Source organism: Ambystoma mexicanum, chromosome 3p, assembly GCF_040938575.1.
Source record: "Ambystoma mexicanum isolate Mex_15411 chromosome 3p, UKY_AmexF1_1, whole genome shotgun sequence".
NCBI classification, from domain to species: Eukaryota; Metazoa; Chordata; class Amphibia; order Caudata; family Ambystomatidae; genus Ambystoma; species Ambystoma mexicanum.
Window position 1 is genome coordinate 904575763 of NC_090925.1, and position 17247 is coordinate 904593009.

The following is a 17247-nucleotide window of genomic DNA, read 5'->3' on the forward strand; positions in this document are numbered from 1 at the left end:
TCTAGGGTCGATTGGGCACCTTTGTCGTTCTTTAGGAAATGTATCCTGGAAGTTCCCCCTCATCTATTTCTTGTTTTAAAATCATAAATAGAGGACGACAAAGGGTCAAAAGGTGTAGGTTTTTGTTGGACACAGTTGGCTCCTCGGAAGACGAAATAAAAGATAACCCTGACAAAGTGAAAACAAAGGTCTTTGAGAACAAAAATGAGGGCATTTTGGTCTCTAGATAAATTATTTCAGATCGCGATTCATGAGTATTAGATTGAATTGAATGCCCAGGGCGGAGGGTAATTTAAAGCACTTACCGCTTGTCTGTCAGGAGTCGACGGCACTGAGAACAACCCAGTCATATTTTTTGTAGAGGCACACAGCACTTTATCGGCAGAAGATTGGTGGTTGCTTTTAATTACTGGGGAAAACACTTCTCTAGTACTAGAAACAGTTTTCTAGGTGTTCTTTTTAATTCAAAGATGAAATGACAAACAAGGGTTATGTACTGTATTTTTTATTTTAGAATTTTTTTACTTGTGTTGACGAAACAGGATTATTCATTTTGTTAAATGATGATTGGATGAAATTGCAAAAAGTTTTGTAATAAATCAAAATGTGCACAAAGAAAAAAAATACCAGCTGCCTTGACAAGCGGTAGAATTTGGATTTCGAGAATCCAGTAATGCCAAATTCGGATGAGCCAATATGACAGGAATCCAAATAAGGGGTGCCATCTAAACCCAAATGTGAATGACACCATATTTAAGGAATGGAAACAACATTGATACAATTATGGTCCCCATTTTCATGTCCAAACGTTATCCTTTGTTGGGGTATGAGGGCAGATTGAGAGATTCTCTGGCCACAGTCCCAGGGCTGAGGAAGAGGCTATTCTGATGGACTCAACTAACAAAATGTTAATTCTGCTCTAAAAGAAAGACATGCACAGGGTTCCATTTTAATTTGAGAGTTAGTGGCCACGCAGGTGGCTCATCTGGTGTACCAAATCCAGGCAGTAAACATGGCGTGGGAGGATGGAGAAATGTGCTAGAAGCAATTGAGAGACAATCGGAATTCTTCTCCTGGCACATAACAGGTTAAAGATGGCAGCCACAACTTCATGGGCTACAGTTCTGGCCAGACACTACGTCCACATTCGGGATTGAGGTATGTACTCAGAAGTCAATAGCTCCACACATCACCTTTCAAGGCTTCAAGATCTTCGATGAAAAATTAAAGAGGGAAAGGTTAAAAAGCAGAAGCGTGCACAGCTCCTGCTGGATAAATCCAAGCAAGTCCACAGGTCAATGCAAGGAAGAGCATATTTTAGCCCATTGCCAGAAGAGTTCCCTGGCTGAAGGGCAGAGAAAGCTTTCTGTGGGTCCCAACTTGGGAGCACAAGATAATTAAAGCAGCAGAATAGAACATTGCATATTCCGGACTATCTCACATGCTGGCCCAAGAGCCCCGTTGGATGCCCATCTTCTCCACTTCACCCACCTTTGGAGATCTACACAGTCTCAAAAGGGTACCAGCAAGAACTGCCACCACGACCTTGCCAGAGAAGGCAGTCTGCTCCATGGCCAGGGGATGCATTCATGAAACAACTATTGCAGAAGGAAATTGAGAATCTCCTGGAGTAAAGAGTACAGGGATGAAGGAGTATACAGTATATTTATGGTTCAAAAGGCACCAGGGACACATGACTGTTCTGGATCTCATAGGTTAATGCCTTCATTCCCACAATCCACTTCAGTATGGAGACCTTCCAGCACATAATTCATCATAGTATCATCCATAAATCTGTCAGGTACATACCATCATGCCCCCATCCACTGGGAGAGCATGAGGTGCCCGAGTTTTGTTGTTGGCCGCTTCCACTTTGAGTCCTGGGCTTTGAAGTGAAAAATCCTGACCACCTACGGGAAACTGATCAACAGGCGCAAATGCCAGCTTGCCCGTACTATAGGCACCCAGAGCTGCACGGTACAGGACAGTGTGTTCTTCCCAGAGGACAGACCATCGAAGCTACAGAATTCCTGGTCAGTTCTTCTGGGGAAGGAAATGCCTTAACCCACCTTTGGCTCAAAAATGGGGGCATATGGCAGCAGCCGTCTTCAGTGCCCAGTTGGCAGGCTTCACCTGCATCCTCTGTGAGAGAAGTTGTACAATCTTTGGAAGGCCAAGTTACGGAATTTCGAGCAGCTAATCCCCTTGACATCAAATGTTTGCCTGTACCTTCAATGTGGATGCACATGGTCAATCGCGCCAAAGGGATGCCTGCAGATCTCCCAGCCCCTTTATAGTCACCATGGATGCCAGCAAGAGGGCTCGAGTGGCAACCACTACAGAAGAGGACATTCAGGAATTATGCTCCACAAAACAGAAAGCAAAGTGTCAGCTATATTTCTTGTTCTTCAGCTCAGCTTTTCCAACGGCTGCTTCAAGATTACACCAAGCTAGTCAGGACAGACAACCAGGCCCGTGGCATATGTAAAAAGCAGAGGGAACAAGGTATTGTTGAATTTCGATCCTGGAAAGGGCCACAAGTTTGGGGACATGGGCAGTAGGTTCTATATTAATGTTAGCACACCAAACATTTTGCACAAAAATTCAGGGGGGAAATCAATTAGAAAAAAACAAAAAAGAATTAAAAACAAAAAAAGAACCGAGTACCATGCAGGACACCACCTCTTAAATCTGACATGGGTCACAAATTCAGGGGAGGCGGTTTGACAACTCGAAGGGCAGACCACCAGAGCATAGTGTTCCTCTCCTGAGATTACCTGATTTTTGCAGATGTTTGCATTCAGGGAAATAAGCCAGAGGTTTGGGCATCTCTTCCTGGATCCGTTTGCCACAAGAGTAAATTCACAACTGCTCAATTATGTCTGCATCAAATATCCATGACAGGGTGCAGGGGCCATGGATGCCATCTCTCTACCTTGGTTCAACCACCTGCGATATGCCTTTCCCACATTACATCTAATTCTGAGGTTCTTAGGTCAGGTAAGGGAGGGCCACTACACTTGATCATAATTATACCTTTTTGGCCCAGAAGGGCATGGTTCCCCCTGCTCGATCAACCCATGGTGGAACAGTTATTTATTGTACATCCCCTTCCTAGCCAAGCCCCTCTGCACTGTGGCAAGGGATACAAGAGCAGGCCACTTCATTTTGGGGTGTGGACATTGAACCCCCAGGTCTCTTGGGGCAGGGTATCTTGGCTCAAGACTCCGCCTCTCTCCAGGAAGCTAGCTTTCCCTCCACGCTGCAGGCTTACGAGGCTCGTTTGAAGATCCTTTTTGGCTTGGTGCCACCAAAACTACAGAGACCATTTAGAGTGTTCAGCGGCTTAGGAACTCCAGTTCTTGCAAGACAGTTTTAATCTAGAGAAGGGTTGTTTTTACAAACACACTGCGCACACACACAGATTAAATTAGAAATGCTGTATATTTAATTCGCAAGAAGGTAGCCTGACACGTGTTTCTAGCGACATGCTCTTCTCCCTGGCTCCTGTCCTCAGACACAGCGGAGACGCTGTTTCAGTGCGAACTCGCATTTAAATTGTCCTTGCAACTGCATTTTAAGTGGGGCCCAAGTTTCTTTTTTGCTTCCATGCTTACCACATACCTTTGTTTCCATATTAAAGGGAACTTCATTTACAGCCTCAGTAGAAGAGCATGTTGCTCGAAACACGTGTCAGGCTACCTTCTTGCGAATTAAATATTCAGCAATTCTAATTTAATCTGTGTGTGTGCGCGCAGTGTTTGTAAAAACAATCCTTCTCTGTTCCATTTGTGGTAGGACGTGGCAAGTCCCCACTCCTACATTCATCTGCAGCGCTTTCAACACCACTCTATATCACGTAGGTCATTGCGCTGAATCTCGCTGTCCTTTATTTGCCAACCTTCTCTTTGCCCAGTTTTAATCTAGGGCTCTCTGTCTCTACGGTTCATGCTAAATGGGCAGCCATTCAAGTATTCTAAGAACCATGGGGATAACGGGGGCGGGTGGGAGCAGCATGCAACCGGATGGCTTGCTGCTAAAGAGTTTCCTATCCTCTAGGTCCTCGACTAGGTTTCTTTCCTACGTGGCATCATGTTGAGGAACTAATTTTCTCTGCTAGTATCCCCCTCTGGGGAATGTGAAGGAGTGGCTCCACCTCCTGGATGTCAGAAGAGCAGTAATGGGGTACTAGAGGTCAGAAGCCATTTGCAAACCTCTGTCACCTTAGGTTGTTCTGGTCAGGGCAAGAAAACAACGCCTCCCTCCTTTAGTAGATGGATTAGGAGCACAATTGTCATTTTCTGTGCTGAGTTGAATTAGCAAAGAAAATGACAATTGTGCACCCGAGTTAGGGGTGTCTTTCCCCTCTTCAAGTCAGAGACAGTCCAGTAGAACAATGGCAACAACTTGGGCGGAATTTCAGGGGGTAACTCTGATAGCTATTTTTAATCTTGCAATATGGGCATTACCACGCACGTAGGTCACATATCGCACGGACCTTTTAGGAACAAAAGACTGCAGGTTTGGTAGATGAATGCTTGACTCCTATAATGGGTTGCCAATAAACACAAGTGTTGCAGTCACTGCTAATTCCTGTGCATTCTGTTCTGCACCACATTATTGGGTACTCCTCAATTAGTGATAAAAAACAAAGACGAGGCAAGTCGGGAGAATGCCTCGATTAGGAATTGTAATCACCATTACTCCCAGTCGAACTCCTCTTCATCACAGTCATAACCAGGTTGCTTATAGCTTGACATTTTTTTTTATATTTAAAAGGAGTTGGCTGTGGTGCAGTGTTGCTTTAAATTATACTGGCGAGCAGCTGGGTGTGCCACTTGCTCCCTTATACTGAAGGGGGAGCAGGGAATTGTGCCACACATTGTATTGTAAGGTACATGGGTGGACATTTTTAAGGTGTACCTGTGAGACGTGGACGACTCAATTAATTAGTGAGGACTTTGAAGAGGAAGTGTAGGACTATATGAATGAAGATTACGATTACCACTTGTCATTGAGGCAATATTGGCTGGTGGAACTCATTTGGATGGTTTATGATTAACAGCAAACAACCTAGCAATCACACATGCAATTATTTCCTCCTGTGTGATTTCTCGCTTCACATTCCTTGCTCGTAGATCAAGACTTTGGGGCGTTTTGCGAGTCCCTAAAAAGAAAGGACATGAGTGAACAGGGCTGGATAAACAGGCCAATCAAGATCTCACAATAAGCCCCAAATGAAAGGAATTGTTATCCAAACACACGGACCAAGAACATTTGTAAGACCATAACATTTGCCAGATGAACCACTGAGATGGATACAGAGAGAAACATTCACAATAAAGGAAGGAGGAGAATATGTGGGGAGAGTGAAACATTCAAAATAAGGAAGGAGAAGAATATGTGGGGAGAGTGAAACATTCAAAATAAGGAAGGAGGAGAATATGTGGGGAGAGTGAAACATTCAAAATAAGGAAGGATGAGAATATGTGGGGAGAGTGAAACATTCAAAATAAGGAAGGAGGAGAATATGTGGTGAAAGTCCTTAACTAGAGGTGTAGAATTAACATAAGGGAACCGTGACGGAAAAGGGCTGAAATGAAGACATGTCTGCTCACTCTTTACCCCTCCCCCCTCTAGTTCTCCTGGAAGAGCTTCACACCTCGAAATCCAAGGAGCATGAATTTCATATTGTTCGCTCAGAGGGCGGCAGGAGGAAGGGACTTCACATGGTTACTGTACACAAAATGACCCGCTAAAATGTTCTCTGGGAGATGGTCACCCCCCACTCGGGTTTCTTTCCACATTCGGCGACTAGTCGTTTTTATTTTAAATTGTCTCAGAATGAGAATGCACGCATTTAACCAGGATTGTAAGAGCGAAAAAAACATCAGCGATTAGACCTTTGGGTGGGAGGATGTCACAGAGTGGGTACGTCGGGCATCCTAAAGTTTTCGTTTTTCAGATCGAAACAGCACAAATTAAAAGGAAAAAAGGGCCGGGGGGGGAAAGGCTGAATAGAAAAGAGGCAACAGCACAATCCCTTAAAACGGCAGGTCTATCCGGGCAGCTCTGCGCGGATAAACGGAAGCACCATGTTTCCATGTCCGCTTTTGCTCGATTGTGTCCAACACAAATATCTTCATTTCGATGAACCCATAGGACGTAGTGCCATTTTTAGCGTCTACTTGTGTTAGACAAAAGGAAATCCGAGACATCATTCCACGTGTTGCTGTCTTCGTACAGGTACGTCATGGAGGACTGGAGAGAGGGCTGCAGGGTGTGCGGGTGGTGCTCAAAGAGCCACAGAACGATGCCCCAGACCAGGGCCGCAAACAGGGGAAAGGAGTCGCGCTTGGTCGCTGGAATGTAGCCCTTCTCCTGCGCCAGCCGGGACAGACCAAACAATATGCGAGACAGCAGGTACATATTAATCTGCGGAGGAAAAAAGGCCATTAATCAATGAACACAGCGGATTCCACACATCATAACCCATAACCGCTGTCATAAAATGCAATGCCTTCCATCTAGTTTTGCTGAATAAACCACGCGCTATTGAAAGACTCCCAAAACAATAAGCTAATGTGTGTACATTTATGTTTTCATTACTGCAGAACAAAAGCATTTTTCTCAAGCACGGCAGTTTTCATACTGAGTGACTCTTGAAACCAATGCATTATTCTGTGATAAAACATAGCACTTTAGCGCTGTATTTCTAAACTGTCAATACATGTTTATAAAGAATAACTGAACAAATATATCACATACATAAGCAAGAGGAGTTCGTATTTTTATAAAGTGGAGTTGAACCTAAACATAATTTGTGTCCGTTTAAACTTGGATACTGCAGCAATGCAAAGAAGCAAAACCAGCACTCGTTGTCTTGGCGAAAGACGGGTTTTTGATGATCATTCTCTCCGTTTAACGGTTTCATTTTAGAATAATGGACTGGTTATTTCCCATTAATGCATTCCAGGACATGCTCTATCCAGGACACAAACAATGAAGTATGCAAGTGCTCATGACAATTACATAGAAGAGGAAACAAACATATGCAATTAGACTGATGGGAATCATTTACGATTTCATGCAACTATCAACAGTGGTAGAGATTTCTAGATAGGCACTCCACTTCTGTATGAGCCAAAAATATGTGAAAAGGTAGAGTTTACTAAACATTTCAGCTACACTCATTTCTACCATTGAGTTCCAACTTTTTGTATGGGAAATTGTTACATTTGATCTTTCCGACCACAATCAACTAAAATAGTAAGGGTCCTATTAGGAGCTAGCTCATTAGCAATCTGAATTGTATATACGAAATGTTCCGCTTTATTTCAGTAAATTTCGTTTTGACAAGAGGCGGCGTCACTGTTGCCGAGGAATAGATAAGGCTGAGCCTGGCTGGTGGAGTTGAGCTCAGAGCATGCCAAAAGGGGGTGCTTTACTTGCAACACCCGCAGAAGGGTTACTGTTGGCAGCAGGGCGAGAGGAGGGAAGATATGTAGACAGGAGATTGCGGAAAGCATGTAGTTGGATACCACGATGGTTGGGATTTTATGATACTCTTGAAAGCAGCATAGAACTCAGTAGATCTGTGTGAGGAATTTTGATGTCACAGACTACTGGGGGCAGCTCTCCAAAATGAGAGGGGGGGGGTGATTCTGAAGCCGGAGATTTTCGCACGTTTTAAAGAGTAGCTGTTTGAACTTGCTCATTAAGAGGAGCGATTTGAACCTGTTCATTTGCATGTCTATAGATGGGGATTTTGCTCAGAGAAAGGTGGCAGACTAGACCAATTCAGCAGCAATTTAGGCTGAGTGTTTTGTGATGGACTGTTTATGGTGCACATGTCGGAAGGCCTACTCTTAGTTTCCACACCATTGGGCTCCACAGCATAGTTAGCACCTCAAGGCGCTACGTTTTGGTTTGCAAATACAAATTCTACGATCCCTTCCCAAATTAAGTCCAAACGCAATGGCCTCTTTGTGTTCCTAATTTGGGGAAGCTCTACTCAGGTGGGAATAACCTTCCCGATCAAAAAGCTAGACACAAACTTTGCAGACTTCCCGAAAATAGGGAATGGCTCAAGCATCCTGGAATTAGTCAGCAACTCTGCTATGAAACTGGTGGACACTGACGCCCTACTAAAATCCAGCCAGGCAAAGACCAACCCATACTCCCCATGGTACAGCCCTGAACTAACCTCACAACAAATGCTCAATCAAAGCCCTGCAAAAATGGTGGCGCAAAACCATAACTCGGGACCTCACCAACCTCAAATATCTACGTGCAAACCATAGGATTCAGATTACCAAGGGCAAAGCGGTTTACTACTCCACCATCATTGGGGCAGCCTCTAACAGGAGTAAAGCCCTCTTATGTAGTAAAGCATTCTACCAAACCCTCACCCGACTCCAAGGTACCAGCAACTCAGGAAAAATGCGGCAGAATCTACACATCTTTTATTGAAATTATAGACAAAATGTGAGAGACCATCGAATCAACCTCTAGCAGCATTAGCATCCCCTGCACCCAGGACCGACATCTCTCCTCTTTCCCCTGCACCTCCTAAAAATGTTTACCTCCCTCAAACCTACTTCTCATTTTGATGATCTAATCACAGCCTCCATCAATAAACAATTGACGGGCCCGACGCACACTCCTCAGTATCATTAATATAGTATCATTAATATCTCCCTCGCATAAGGATCATCCCTTGACACCTTCAAGACTTGTCTCATACAACCTCTTTTGAAAAAAACAACCCTAGATCCAGACGACCTGGCCAACTACAGGCCCATTACAAACCTACTGTTTTTTGGCAAAATCTTGGAAAAAGTAGTTGCTACACAACTACTCTCCTGAATCGAACAACGGCACCACCTAAACAACTTATCAGTCAGGGTTGCACCCAAAGTGTAGCATCGAGATAGCCACCATACACGTGGTGGATGATGCTCTCCAAATCATGGATAAGGGTGAGTCATGACTCCCCGACCTGCTTGACCTCTCGGCTGCATTTGACACCGTCAACCACTGCATCCTTCTCTCCCTCCCTGCTGACAAATGGGATTATCTGGCACTGTCCAGATGCACTTGTTGCGATCTAACCACCTCCAGGTCTCCTGCGGAGTACCCCAAGGCTCCCGCCTCTCACCAATCTTTTTTAACCATTACATGGAGCCTTAGGCACTCTCCTCAAAGATCTGAATATAGCTATCCACCAATACGCAGACGATACTCAGATGTACATGAGAGTAAATAGCCACAGGACATCATTCATCTCCGTGATTACTTAGCCATCATCCAGTCCTGGATGTCGACTGCCTACCTCAAACTTCACCCATCCAAGACTGAATTCTTCCTCATAGGTCTATCCACTAAAAACAACTTTCAAATAACGGCTCAATGATATGCACCTAAAAGGATTTGATCCACAACTCTCAGATTCAGCAAAATCCTTAGGCTTCACCATTATCTGTCCTTCCAGAAACACAGCCAAGAAGACCCAAATAGCCTGGCTTAGAATCTGTACCCTTTGAAAAATCAAGCCCTTCATTCCCACCACTGGACTTCCGGACCATAGTGCAGGCCCTTCTGGTCTTGTACATCGATGTGGAAAATGCTCTCCTGACAGGGCTATGTACCATAAGGCAGTTATTGCTAACTGGCACCCCCTCTAGTGCACTCCCAAGGGATAAGTACCCCACTTTTACTAGAAGTGTGGCTGAGTTAAAAAAGATAGGATAGTAAGTTAAACATAGAATCAGTGAAAGTTCTTGGGTGATTGATTACATACAATTGGTTGGTTACATACGATCATTTGTGTGTGTACTCTGAAACCAGAGAAGTAGACAAAAACACACATAAGAGTCTGTATTCCAAAAATAAAATCTATTTACATATAATTGATGCCCTCAGAATCCAGAAGTTGAAATTAAGCATTCAAAATAAAGCATTCAAAATGAAGTATGAAGTATGTTGGATTACAATAAATGGTCCCATTCAAATAGAGTGAGAGAACAGTAATGTTGTATTCACATGTACACTACATTACAGGAAATAGTTGGTACACAAATTAAAAGACATGGGGTTGTATCCCCTGATTCGCTAAAATGATGGTGAACATGGTTTGCAGATGCGTTTCGGATAACAGAATCCTTCTTCAGGGCTTGAGCGGACTCAACTTTCTAGGCTTTGTACAACTTGTTTCAGCAATGTGTCTACAAGATAATGTAAAACAATGCCCATCAATGTGTGTCTCCAAATCAAAAACATATTAGTAAATATCAGTAAATGTAATGCTAGATGCGAGACTGACCTCCTTGCCATTTCCTAGTGACTGCAGGTCACACACTGGACCTGCAAAATACCCAAAAGAACTAAATTAGAGGTTAGATTCCTCTTAAACCTCAGAGGATAGAATGTAAGTGTCTCCTAGTTACATATGGAGAAAAGCTTAAAAACTTGCATAGCACTTACCCGACTGTAAGTCGGTGAGGCGGGAATAATATATGTAGGGATGATAGCAGAGGTGTTCAGAACTGTGGAAAACAACAGGAAATAATTCCGACTAGCCAGTAGTTTACGTAGAAAAAGAAGTACCTCAGAGGATAATCAGTCGCTCAATGTTGAAAGAGCTATGGACTACACGAGAGCTGTCCAGTATGGTATGGCGCATAAACGCGCATCAGTCAGTCCAATTCAAGAACACAAGACAATGCGTATTCGTTTGCACGCCGCTACGGACGTGCATAGCACACAACACACATGCAGGGAAACCGCTTAAGTGTATGTGTCCAAAATAATTTAGATCCAAGGCAAGGGCAAAATCAATAAGTGACTCAACTTACTGATAATGGGCTTGAACTATGTCAAAAGTCCATGTGGACTATTCTGCAGCCCACTACAAACATAGTACATGCAAATCCATGTCTGCGGTAAAACCCGCTAAAATGCACAAGCCCTAGGGTGCCAAAGGCGTGCAAGTAACATGTCAAAAAAAATTAACAGGGCTCCCAGCTGCTCACTTGGTTCCCCTAAAGTCCACCGCGCTGCAGCACGCCCACAGGCCCTGCGCGCAATATAAATGAATAAACAAAAAAAATTGTTACGGGAGCATGGAAATTTGAGTGAATTACCCCCATCCTATGCAAGCTACATTGGCTTCCACTCCAAGCCAGGATACTGTTCAAGACTGCATGTATCATCTACAAAGCAGTCACGAGTAGCACACCAGTGTACCAGGCAGCTAAGCTTCACATATCTGGTGGCACACGCTCCTCTCCCAGCAAATCGACCAACCAGCTTGAATCACAACTTGTCTGCAAAGGGAGGACACCAAAAACAATCCTTCTCTTGTCACACGCCCACACTCTGGAATTCCATCCCGGTGTCAGCTCAGGATGCCCACACAATTATCCAATTTCTCAAAACATGGCTCTTTCAACAACACCTGACCAAGGACTAATTCCAATGGATGCACATACTGATGCATAGACCTCACAGCACTGCAATACTGTTAAAATATGAAAGCCCAGATGCTGGCTACCCATAATTTGTACAGTGATCCATATTGTAATATGAGAGTATTGAAGAAAATGGGTAAATCTTTGGGAGAAATTGATGGGGGACAAACACTGACGTCCTGTCCTGAAAATAAAAGGCAACCAAGCTCGAAACGTGTGCGCCAGAGAGGCATCTTTATGGTCACTGTTTCTGGTGTTACAATGAACTCCACTGCTGATTGTGCCGGAAAAAGTCTAGACAGCTGTCATCAATCAGAGGCATCCCAGTAGGGGGTCATTATTATTATTATTACGGCTGAGTCGGATCATGGGACCCTTGAGGAACGGAGGGTTGTATTGGTTATGTGGGAAATTAGCATACAAAATGTTGCCCTCAAATTGTTCTGGAACATGCAGAATAGCAGCATTACGCCCAGGTAACAGCATTTATGCTGCTATTAGCTGCCAGAAAAGGTCAACTAATCTTCTGGTAGAAAGGGGCACATGGTTTCATGCATTTATAAAAGCACGTCTTCCTTGGTTGTGAGTGATAGAGCTAGAAAAGGCTCTGGTCAACATTTTTGCAGGTTTTGAGATATTTGCTAATTCGACAGCACACCCCCTGTGGTCATTGCAGGAAGAGATAGAATCAGTATCTGCCTATTCCTTTAAGAACCGTATGACTTTAGATAACCAGTGAGCAGAGAAAGGTGGGATAGTCACGCCATCAATGCAACATGGTTTCTTTGCTCGATAGGTCAGGAGAAATCATTACTGATGTATTACATATCCAGAAACAAGCAGCTTCCATGACATCTCAGGGGACTAGATTCTGTCAAACAGTGGCTTACCTCTATATTTGGCTTTGGATGGGCCCAATTGGTAACGAAGGGGGTGTTGGTTTCCATCGCACTCATTCCAATAGTAATGCTTGCAAAATCACTTTGCATGAAACGTAGCTGTCATGTGTTTGAATATGACAGGCCCATCTCTCACACAATGCCTCTGAGGAAGAATTAATTAGACTACACCATATTGACAGATTGTTTTTGAATACAAACGGGTGGAATGAGGCAGCCTACGTATCCTGTTCCAATGCTGAAGCATATTTTGTTGGACACTTGGGTAGCTAAACAGTTATTCCTGCTTTCAGCACAAAAAGAAATACGTTTTACTCGCAAGGAGAGAAGGCCTGCTTTCTGTGTGTGTTTATGCATAATCTCTGCTGCCCCTGTGAGATATGCCCATGAGGAATGGAGCCAATTAATTACTGTGACTTTCTGTACAAACGTGGAAGATGTTTAAAATACACGTTATGGGGGACCTCCAGGGGGCGCGGACCGAGATGGCCAAGTAAAACTGCAGCTCCATCCGAATGCCGTTGGATTTGGGCCAACAGTGCTTCCCCCCCTGGTCATAAGGGCATACGTGAGGCCGTGGCCATGTGTGTCCCTCATCTTTGGAGCTACCAGAAGAGAAAACTTGTAGAGGCTTCAGCGGCCTCACTGTACAGAGGGCGCAGAAGTCGAGTACGCACCCCGGTGGTGTCTCTTTGAAGGTGTGGAACAAGGAAAAGTTAGCGGCGAGGACCCGGAGCCCACAGTAGGAGGCTGGCCCGACAACGTAGACTGGGTCGCGGACGGTGCCGCCCCACGGACACAAGAAAGGTGCCATCGCGAAGAGTGGACCGGCCTCCCAGCACCAGGTGAGGAGGAGGGCTGAGGAGGCGCAGGGAGGAACTCACGCGGGGAGCTTCGTCCTCAGCGCTGCAGCCCGCACGCCCCCCTGGTAGATAACGGACTGAGGCCCGGTGGCCAGTGGCAGGCAAGGAGGCCCAGTAAACACACTAGATCAATAAACAACGAAAGAGGACATTGCGACTCTGCTGACACCAGCCCATAAGGGCATATAGCGGGAGAACATTCCCGGATCTTGAGCGACGCCATGTGAAAGAGGGGCGAGACACGTGGGTACAGCCAGCACACACTGCAGAGAAATCGGGCTCCTGGCCACAAAGTGCAACACTCAGGGTGTTGGAAGAACTATCCCCACGGAGACTTCAGGGGGAACCTTGGTGTGCTGGATTCAGCCCAGCTGGGTGGAGGAACAAAGCCCCAGAATCGGGCCGAAGTCGGCCCTACAGTGTAGAGGCCCGCTGCTCAAGGGGCCTAATACATAAGGCCTGTGAGTCCACCCTTCTTCTTCTTTTAAATTACCAAATGCGTGGCGCAGGGAAGGAGAGATAAATAGGAGCGGGGACACTCAAGACAATGCAATCACAGGCATAGGGGAGCAGCTATCGGAAGGTCGTAGAGGCCTCAGGGCAGTGAGGGGCTCGTAAAAACAAGGAGAAGCCAGTGGTGGCGAAATGGACCACCGGCCCTGGCAAAGGGACACAAGACACCGGCAAAATATTTAAAGGGCCCCGAGGGCAAAAAGACAGGGACGTGCAGGAGGAGCTTGCATCCTAATTGCCAAGGCACGCGGCCCAAAGAGAGGAGAGACACTCTAGTCCACAAACCTTTGATCGATACGCCAGACGGGGATCACAACAATCGCAGCACACAAAGCACCCAGGGACTGGAGTGAAACCCAGAGGGGGGGGGGGAGGGGGGAGAAGGACAGTCCTGGCACAGACTCACAAGCGCATGGAAGAATTGGAGTGGGCAGCTTGGAAGGCGGCACCTCCCAAGACCCAACTAGAAGCCATTCTGGAAGAGGACCGGAGCACACCAGAACCCGGACGGGTGATACAAGCGGGGATGCAATCCCTCCAGCGCTTTAGGAGAAGCCCAGCCAGCAGCGGGGAGGGGATCCAATTGACCCAGGCTGAGATGGCAGCAGGGGGGTGGGGGCTAACAGTGCCTCCGGCCCTAACCAGAGACGACCTCAAGGACATCCTCCAAGAAATAAAGGCGATAAGGACGGACATTCAAGCCTCAATATGCGGCCTGAAGTGTCGGGTGGACGAGCTGGAGGACAAAATGGAAGGTATGGAGAACAACCACCTACAGGTAGACCTCCTAGATATGAAATATGAAGCACGCCTGGCAGACCTGGAGATACGTAAGGAAGACACTATTTTGAAACTGGACAATTTGGAAAACAGGGAGCGGCGGAACAACCTACGCATTCTGGGGGTCAGTGAGCAGAAAGGTGAATTGGCCTCGGATGTGGGAAGGAAGGTACAGGGGCTGATCAACCAGCTAGTCGCCCTAGAAGGAGGGAAGGAGTTGCAACTGGAAAGTGCGCACAGAGGAGGAGGTGGAAAGGGCCCAAGATCAATAGTGGTACGTTTCCTGAGATAGAGAATAATTGAAGTCTTGGAGAAGGCCGAACGGTTGGGGAGCTTACAGTACGAAGGTGACAGGATCAGTGTGTTCTAGGACCTGTTGTGACTCACCCTGGCCTGTCGTAGAGATTGCCGCCCCCTTACACAATGGTTAACAGAAAGAAGCATAAGATACCGTTTGTCCTACCCTTTTGCACTGTCCTTTGAGAGGGTAGAGGCTGATTACAGAGTGACCAGTGACAAAGAAGCACAGCAGGTTCTCAGGGGGTGAGGACTCCGGAAGGGCTGACGGTGGCACCAATTTAACAGCGTGGACCAGCATGCCCACAAAGTGCTGAAGAAGTTGTTAGGCGGCAGAAGATTAAAACAACTCAATACCAAACCACAGAAGAACATGGGGAACTCAAAGTAAAACGGAAGTGGGGCAAAATGACGAATGCATAAGTGGTAAATGAGCCTCATAAGTTTGGCGGTAGCCTTGCCGGTAAAACCGGCAGGCTGCAGCCAAACTTGCGAATAATTCCAGCACCCACGAATGGTCAATTACCAGGTTATTACAGCCTTGCCAGACCCAGTATTTGCGCCCATTTGCGGGCGCTGGAATGAAATGCTCCCCCATTTCCATCTGAGCCCGATAGGGCTCAATGCGAATGGGGAGGTTGGATGCACCAGCACCATTCAGAATGGTGCCGGTGCATGCAACATGCTCTGCTCGCGGGTGCCGTACCTGGCGGGCAGAAAGGCACCTGCGAGCTACGGCACCGGCAAGCTTACTGGTACCTTAGTTCCCAGACCGGCAAACTTGTAATGTAATGTGTTTTGAACGATATGATAAAGGGGAGAAGTAGTGGTATTGTGAACAACGGTTCCGACTAGAACTCACTCCTGGTGGCCCATTTTATGGTGGGCGTCTCGGAAGGGGGACTCACAAGGTTGGGGGCTGGAGGGATCGGGTGAGGGGAAAGAGGAGAGTTGGGAAAGGGTTTAAGGGGCATATGATTCCAGGCAAAGCCACAGTGCACTTGAAGGGGTTAAGGGGGCGGGCAATGATAAGTCCAAATGGTGAGAACTGAAGAGAGGGGCCGGGCAGAGGCTCTTAAAATGGGTACTCTGAACGTGAAGGGACGTAACTCTCCCAACAGCCGATCACTGCTGGGAAGGAAGATGCAAAACAGGGACCTAGATGTGGTGTTAGTGCAAGAGACAGGGTACCAGCATGAGGAGGAGAGATGCATCCCACGGATACAGGTGGATCAGGTGTTCTGGGCTTCGGGTCCTGCCAAGAAGGGGGAGTGGGCATCTTACTTAACCGGAGGGTTAGGTTTGCGAGCCCCTGTTCTGGAAAAGGGCTGATGGGAGAGCCATGGTGGTCCCAGGATCGCTGGAAGGGGTGCAGCTGACAAGTGCAGTGATATATGGCCCTAACACAGGGCAGGTGCAATTTCTACGCAAATCCATGGGAGAGATCCTTAATAGGGCAAAGGGCCTATTGCTGTTGGGAGGTGATTTTAACATGTGGGCGGACCGGGCTATGGACCACAGTGGGGCCACAACACAGCAGAGACTGAGGTGGGACAGAAAGCGGGGGGGGGTCTTCTGGGCTACATGCAAGACCAAGAGCTGGTAGATGTATGGAGGGAGGGTCATCCCGCAGAGAGGGCTTACACTCTTCCGCGCCCCCCCCGTTCATGGTACACAAACTCAGATTGACTACTGGTTCCTGGAACAGAGGCATGCTAATAAGGTTACCGCTAGTGACCACTCACCGGTTAGCTGGTCAGACCATCAGCCCGAGAATTTCTGTGGCGTTGTAATGACAATTTGTTGAAGGATGTGGCTTTTGCAAAAGAAATGCATGAGGCGATAGAGGAATTTTTCTCATTATCCAGGGCAGCCAAAAAGAGAATTAAGACCCTGCAAGCTGAAAAATTTAAAAGGGGAGATCCGCAAACTAGAGACGGTGGAGGGTAAACGAGAGGGGGAGACGACCGGGTACTGGCGGGGGAAAAGAGGCAGGAGCTGGCAGTGGGGATGGATGATCGGCACCTTACAATTCTTGAAACAGAAGTACTGTGAAAAGGGAGACAAGGCAGACGCTCTACTTGCGGCCAGATTAAGGGGCCAACGGGCAGAGAGGTGGGGACCAGGGTTCCGGGACTCACAGGGTCGACTACACTCCCTTACGGAGGAGGCCACTCAGAAATTCGCAGCCTTTTATGAGAGGCTCTACGGGGTGAGAGGGCGAGAAGACAAATGAAGAATTGCACAGATACCTGGGGAGGTGCCCCTTCCGAGCTTGCGGGACATGGATAGGGTGGGAATGGAGCAGGGGATTACGTGGGAGGAAGTCATGGAGGCGATAGCAGGATTGAAACTGGGGAAGGTCCCCGGAGAAGATGGATACACAGCAGGGTTTTACAAGAGCTTTGCAGGCTCACTGGCGCA

The 17247-nt window shown here is 46.6% G+C and overlaps 1 protein-coding gene across 3 annotated transcripts in view; it reads right to left on the reverse strand.

The window, feature by feature from the left end:
* Positions 1 to 489: 489 nt before the first annotated feature.
* PXMP4 (peroxisomal membrane protein 4) overlaps positions 490 to 17247 on the reverse strand; it is a 150047-nt gene continuing 133289 nt past the window's right edge. For 2 of the 3 annotated variants that reach the window (XM_069652147.1, XM_069652148.1), the window contains exon 4: positions 490 to 6435. In XM_069652147.1, coding sequence (XP_069508248.1) covers positions 6178 to 6435 — 258 coding nt within the window. In that variant the 3' untranslated portion in view covers positions 490 to 6177. The remainder of the gene's footprint in view (positions 6436 to 17247) is intronic. The other variant, XR_011304424.1, reaches the window with a different exon arrangement.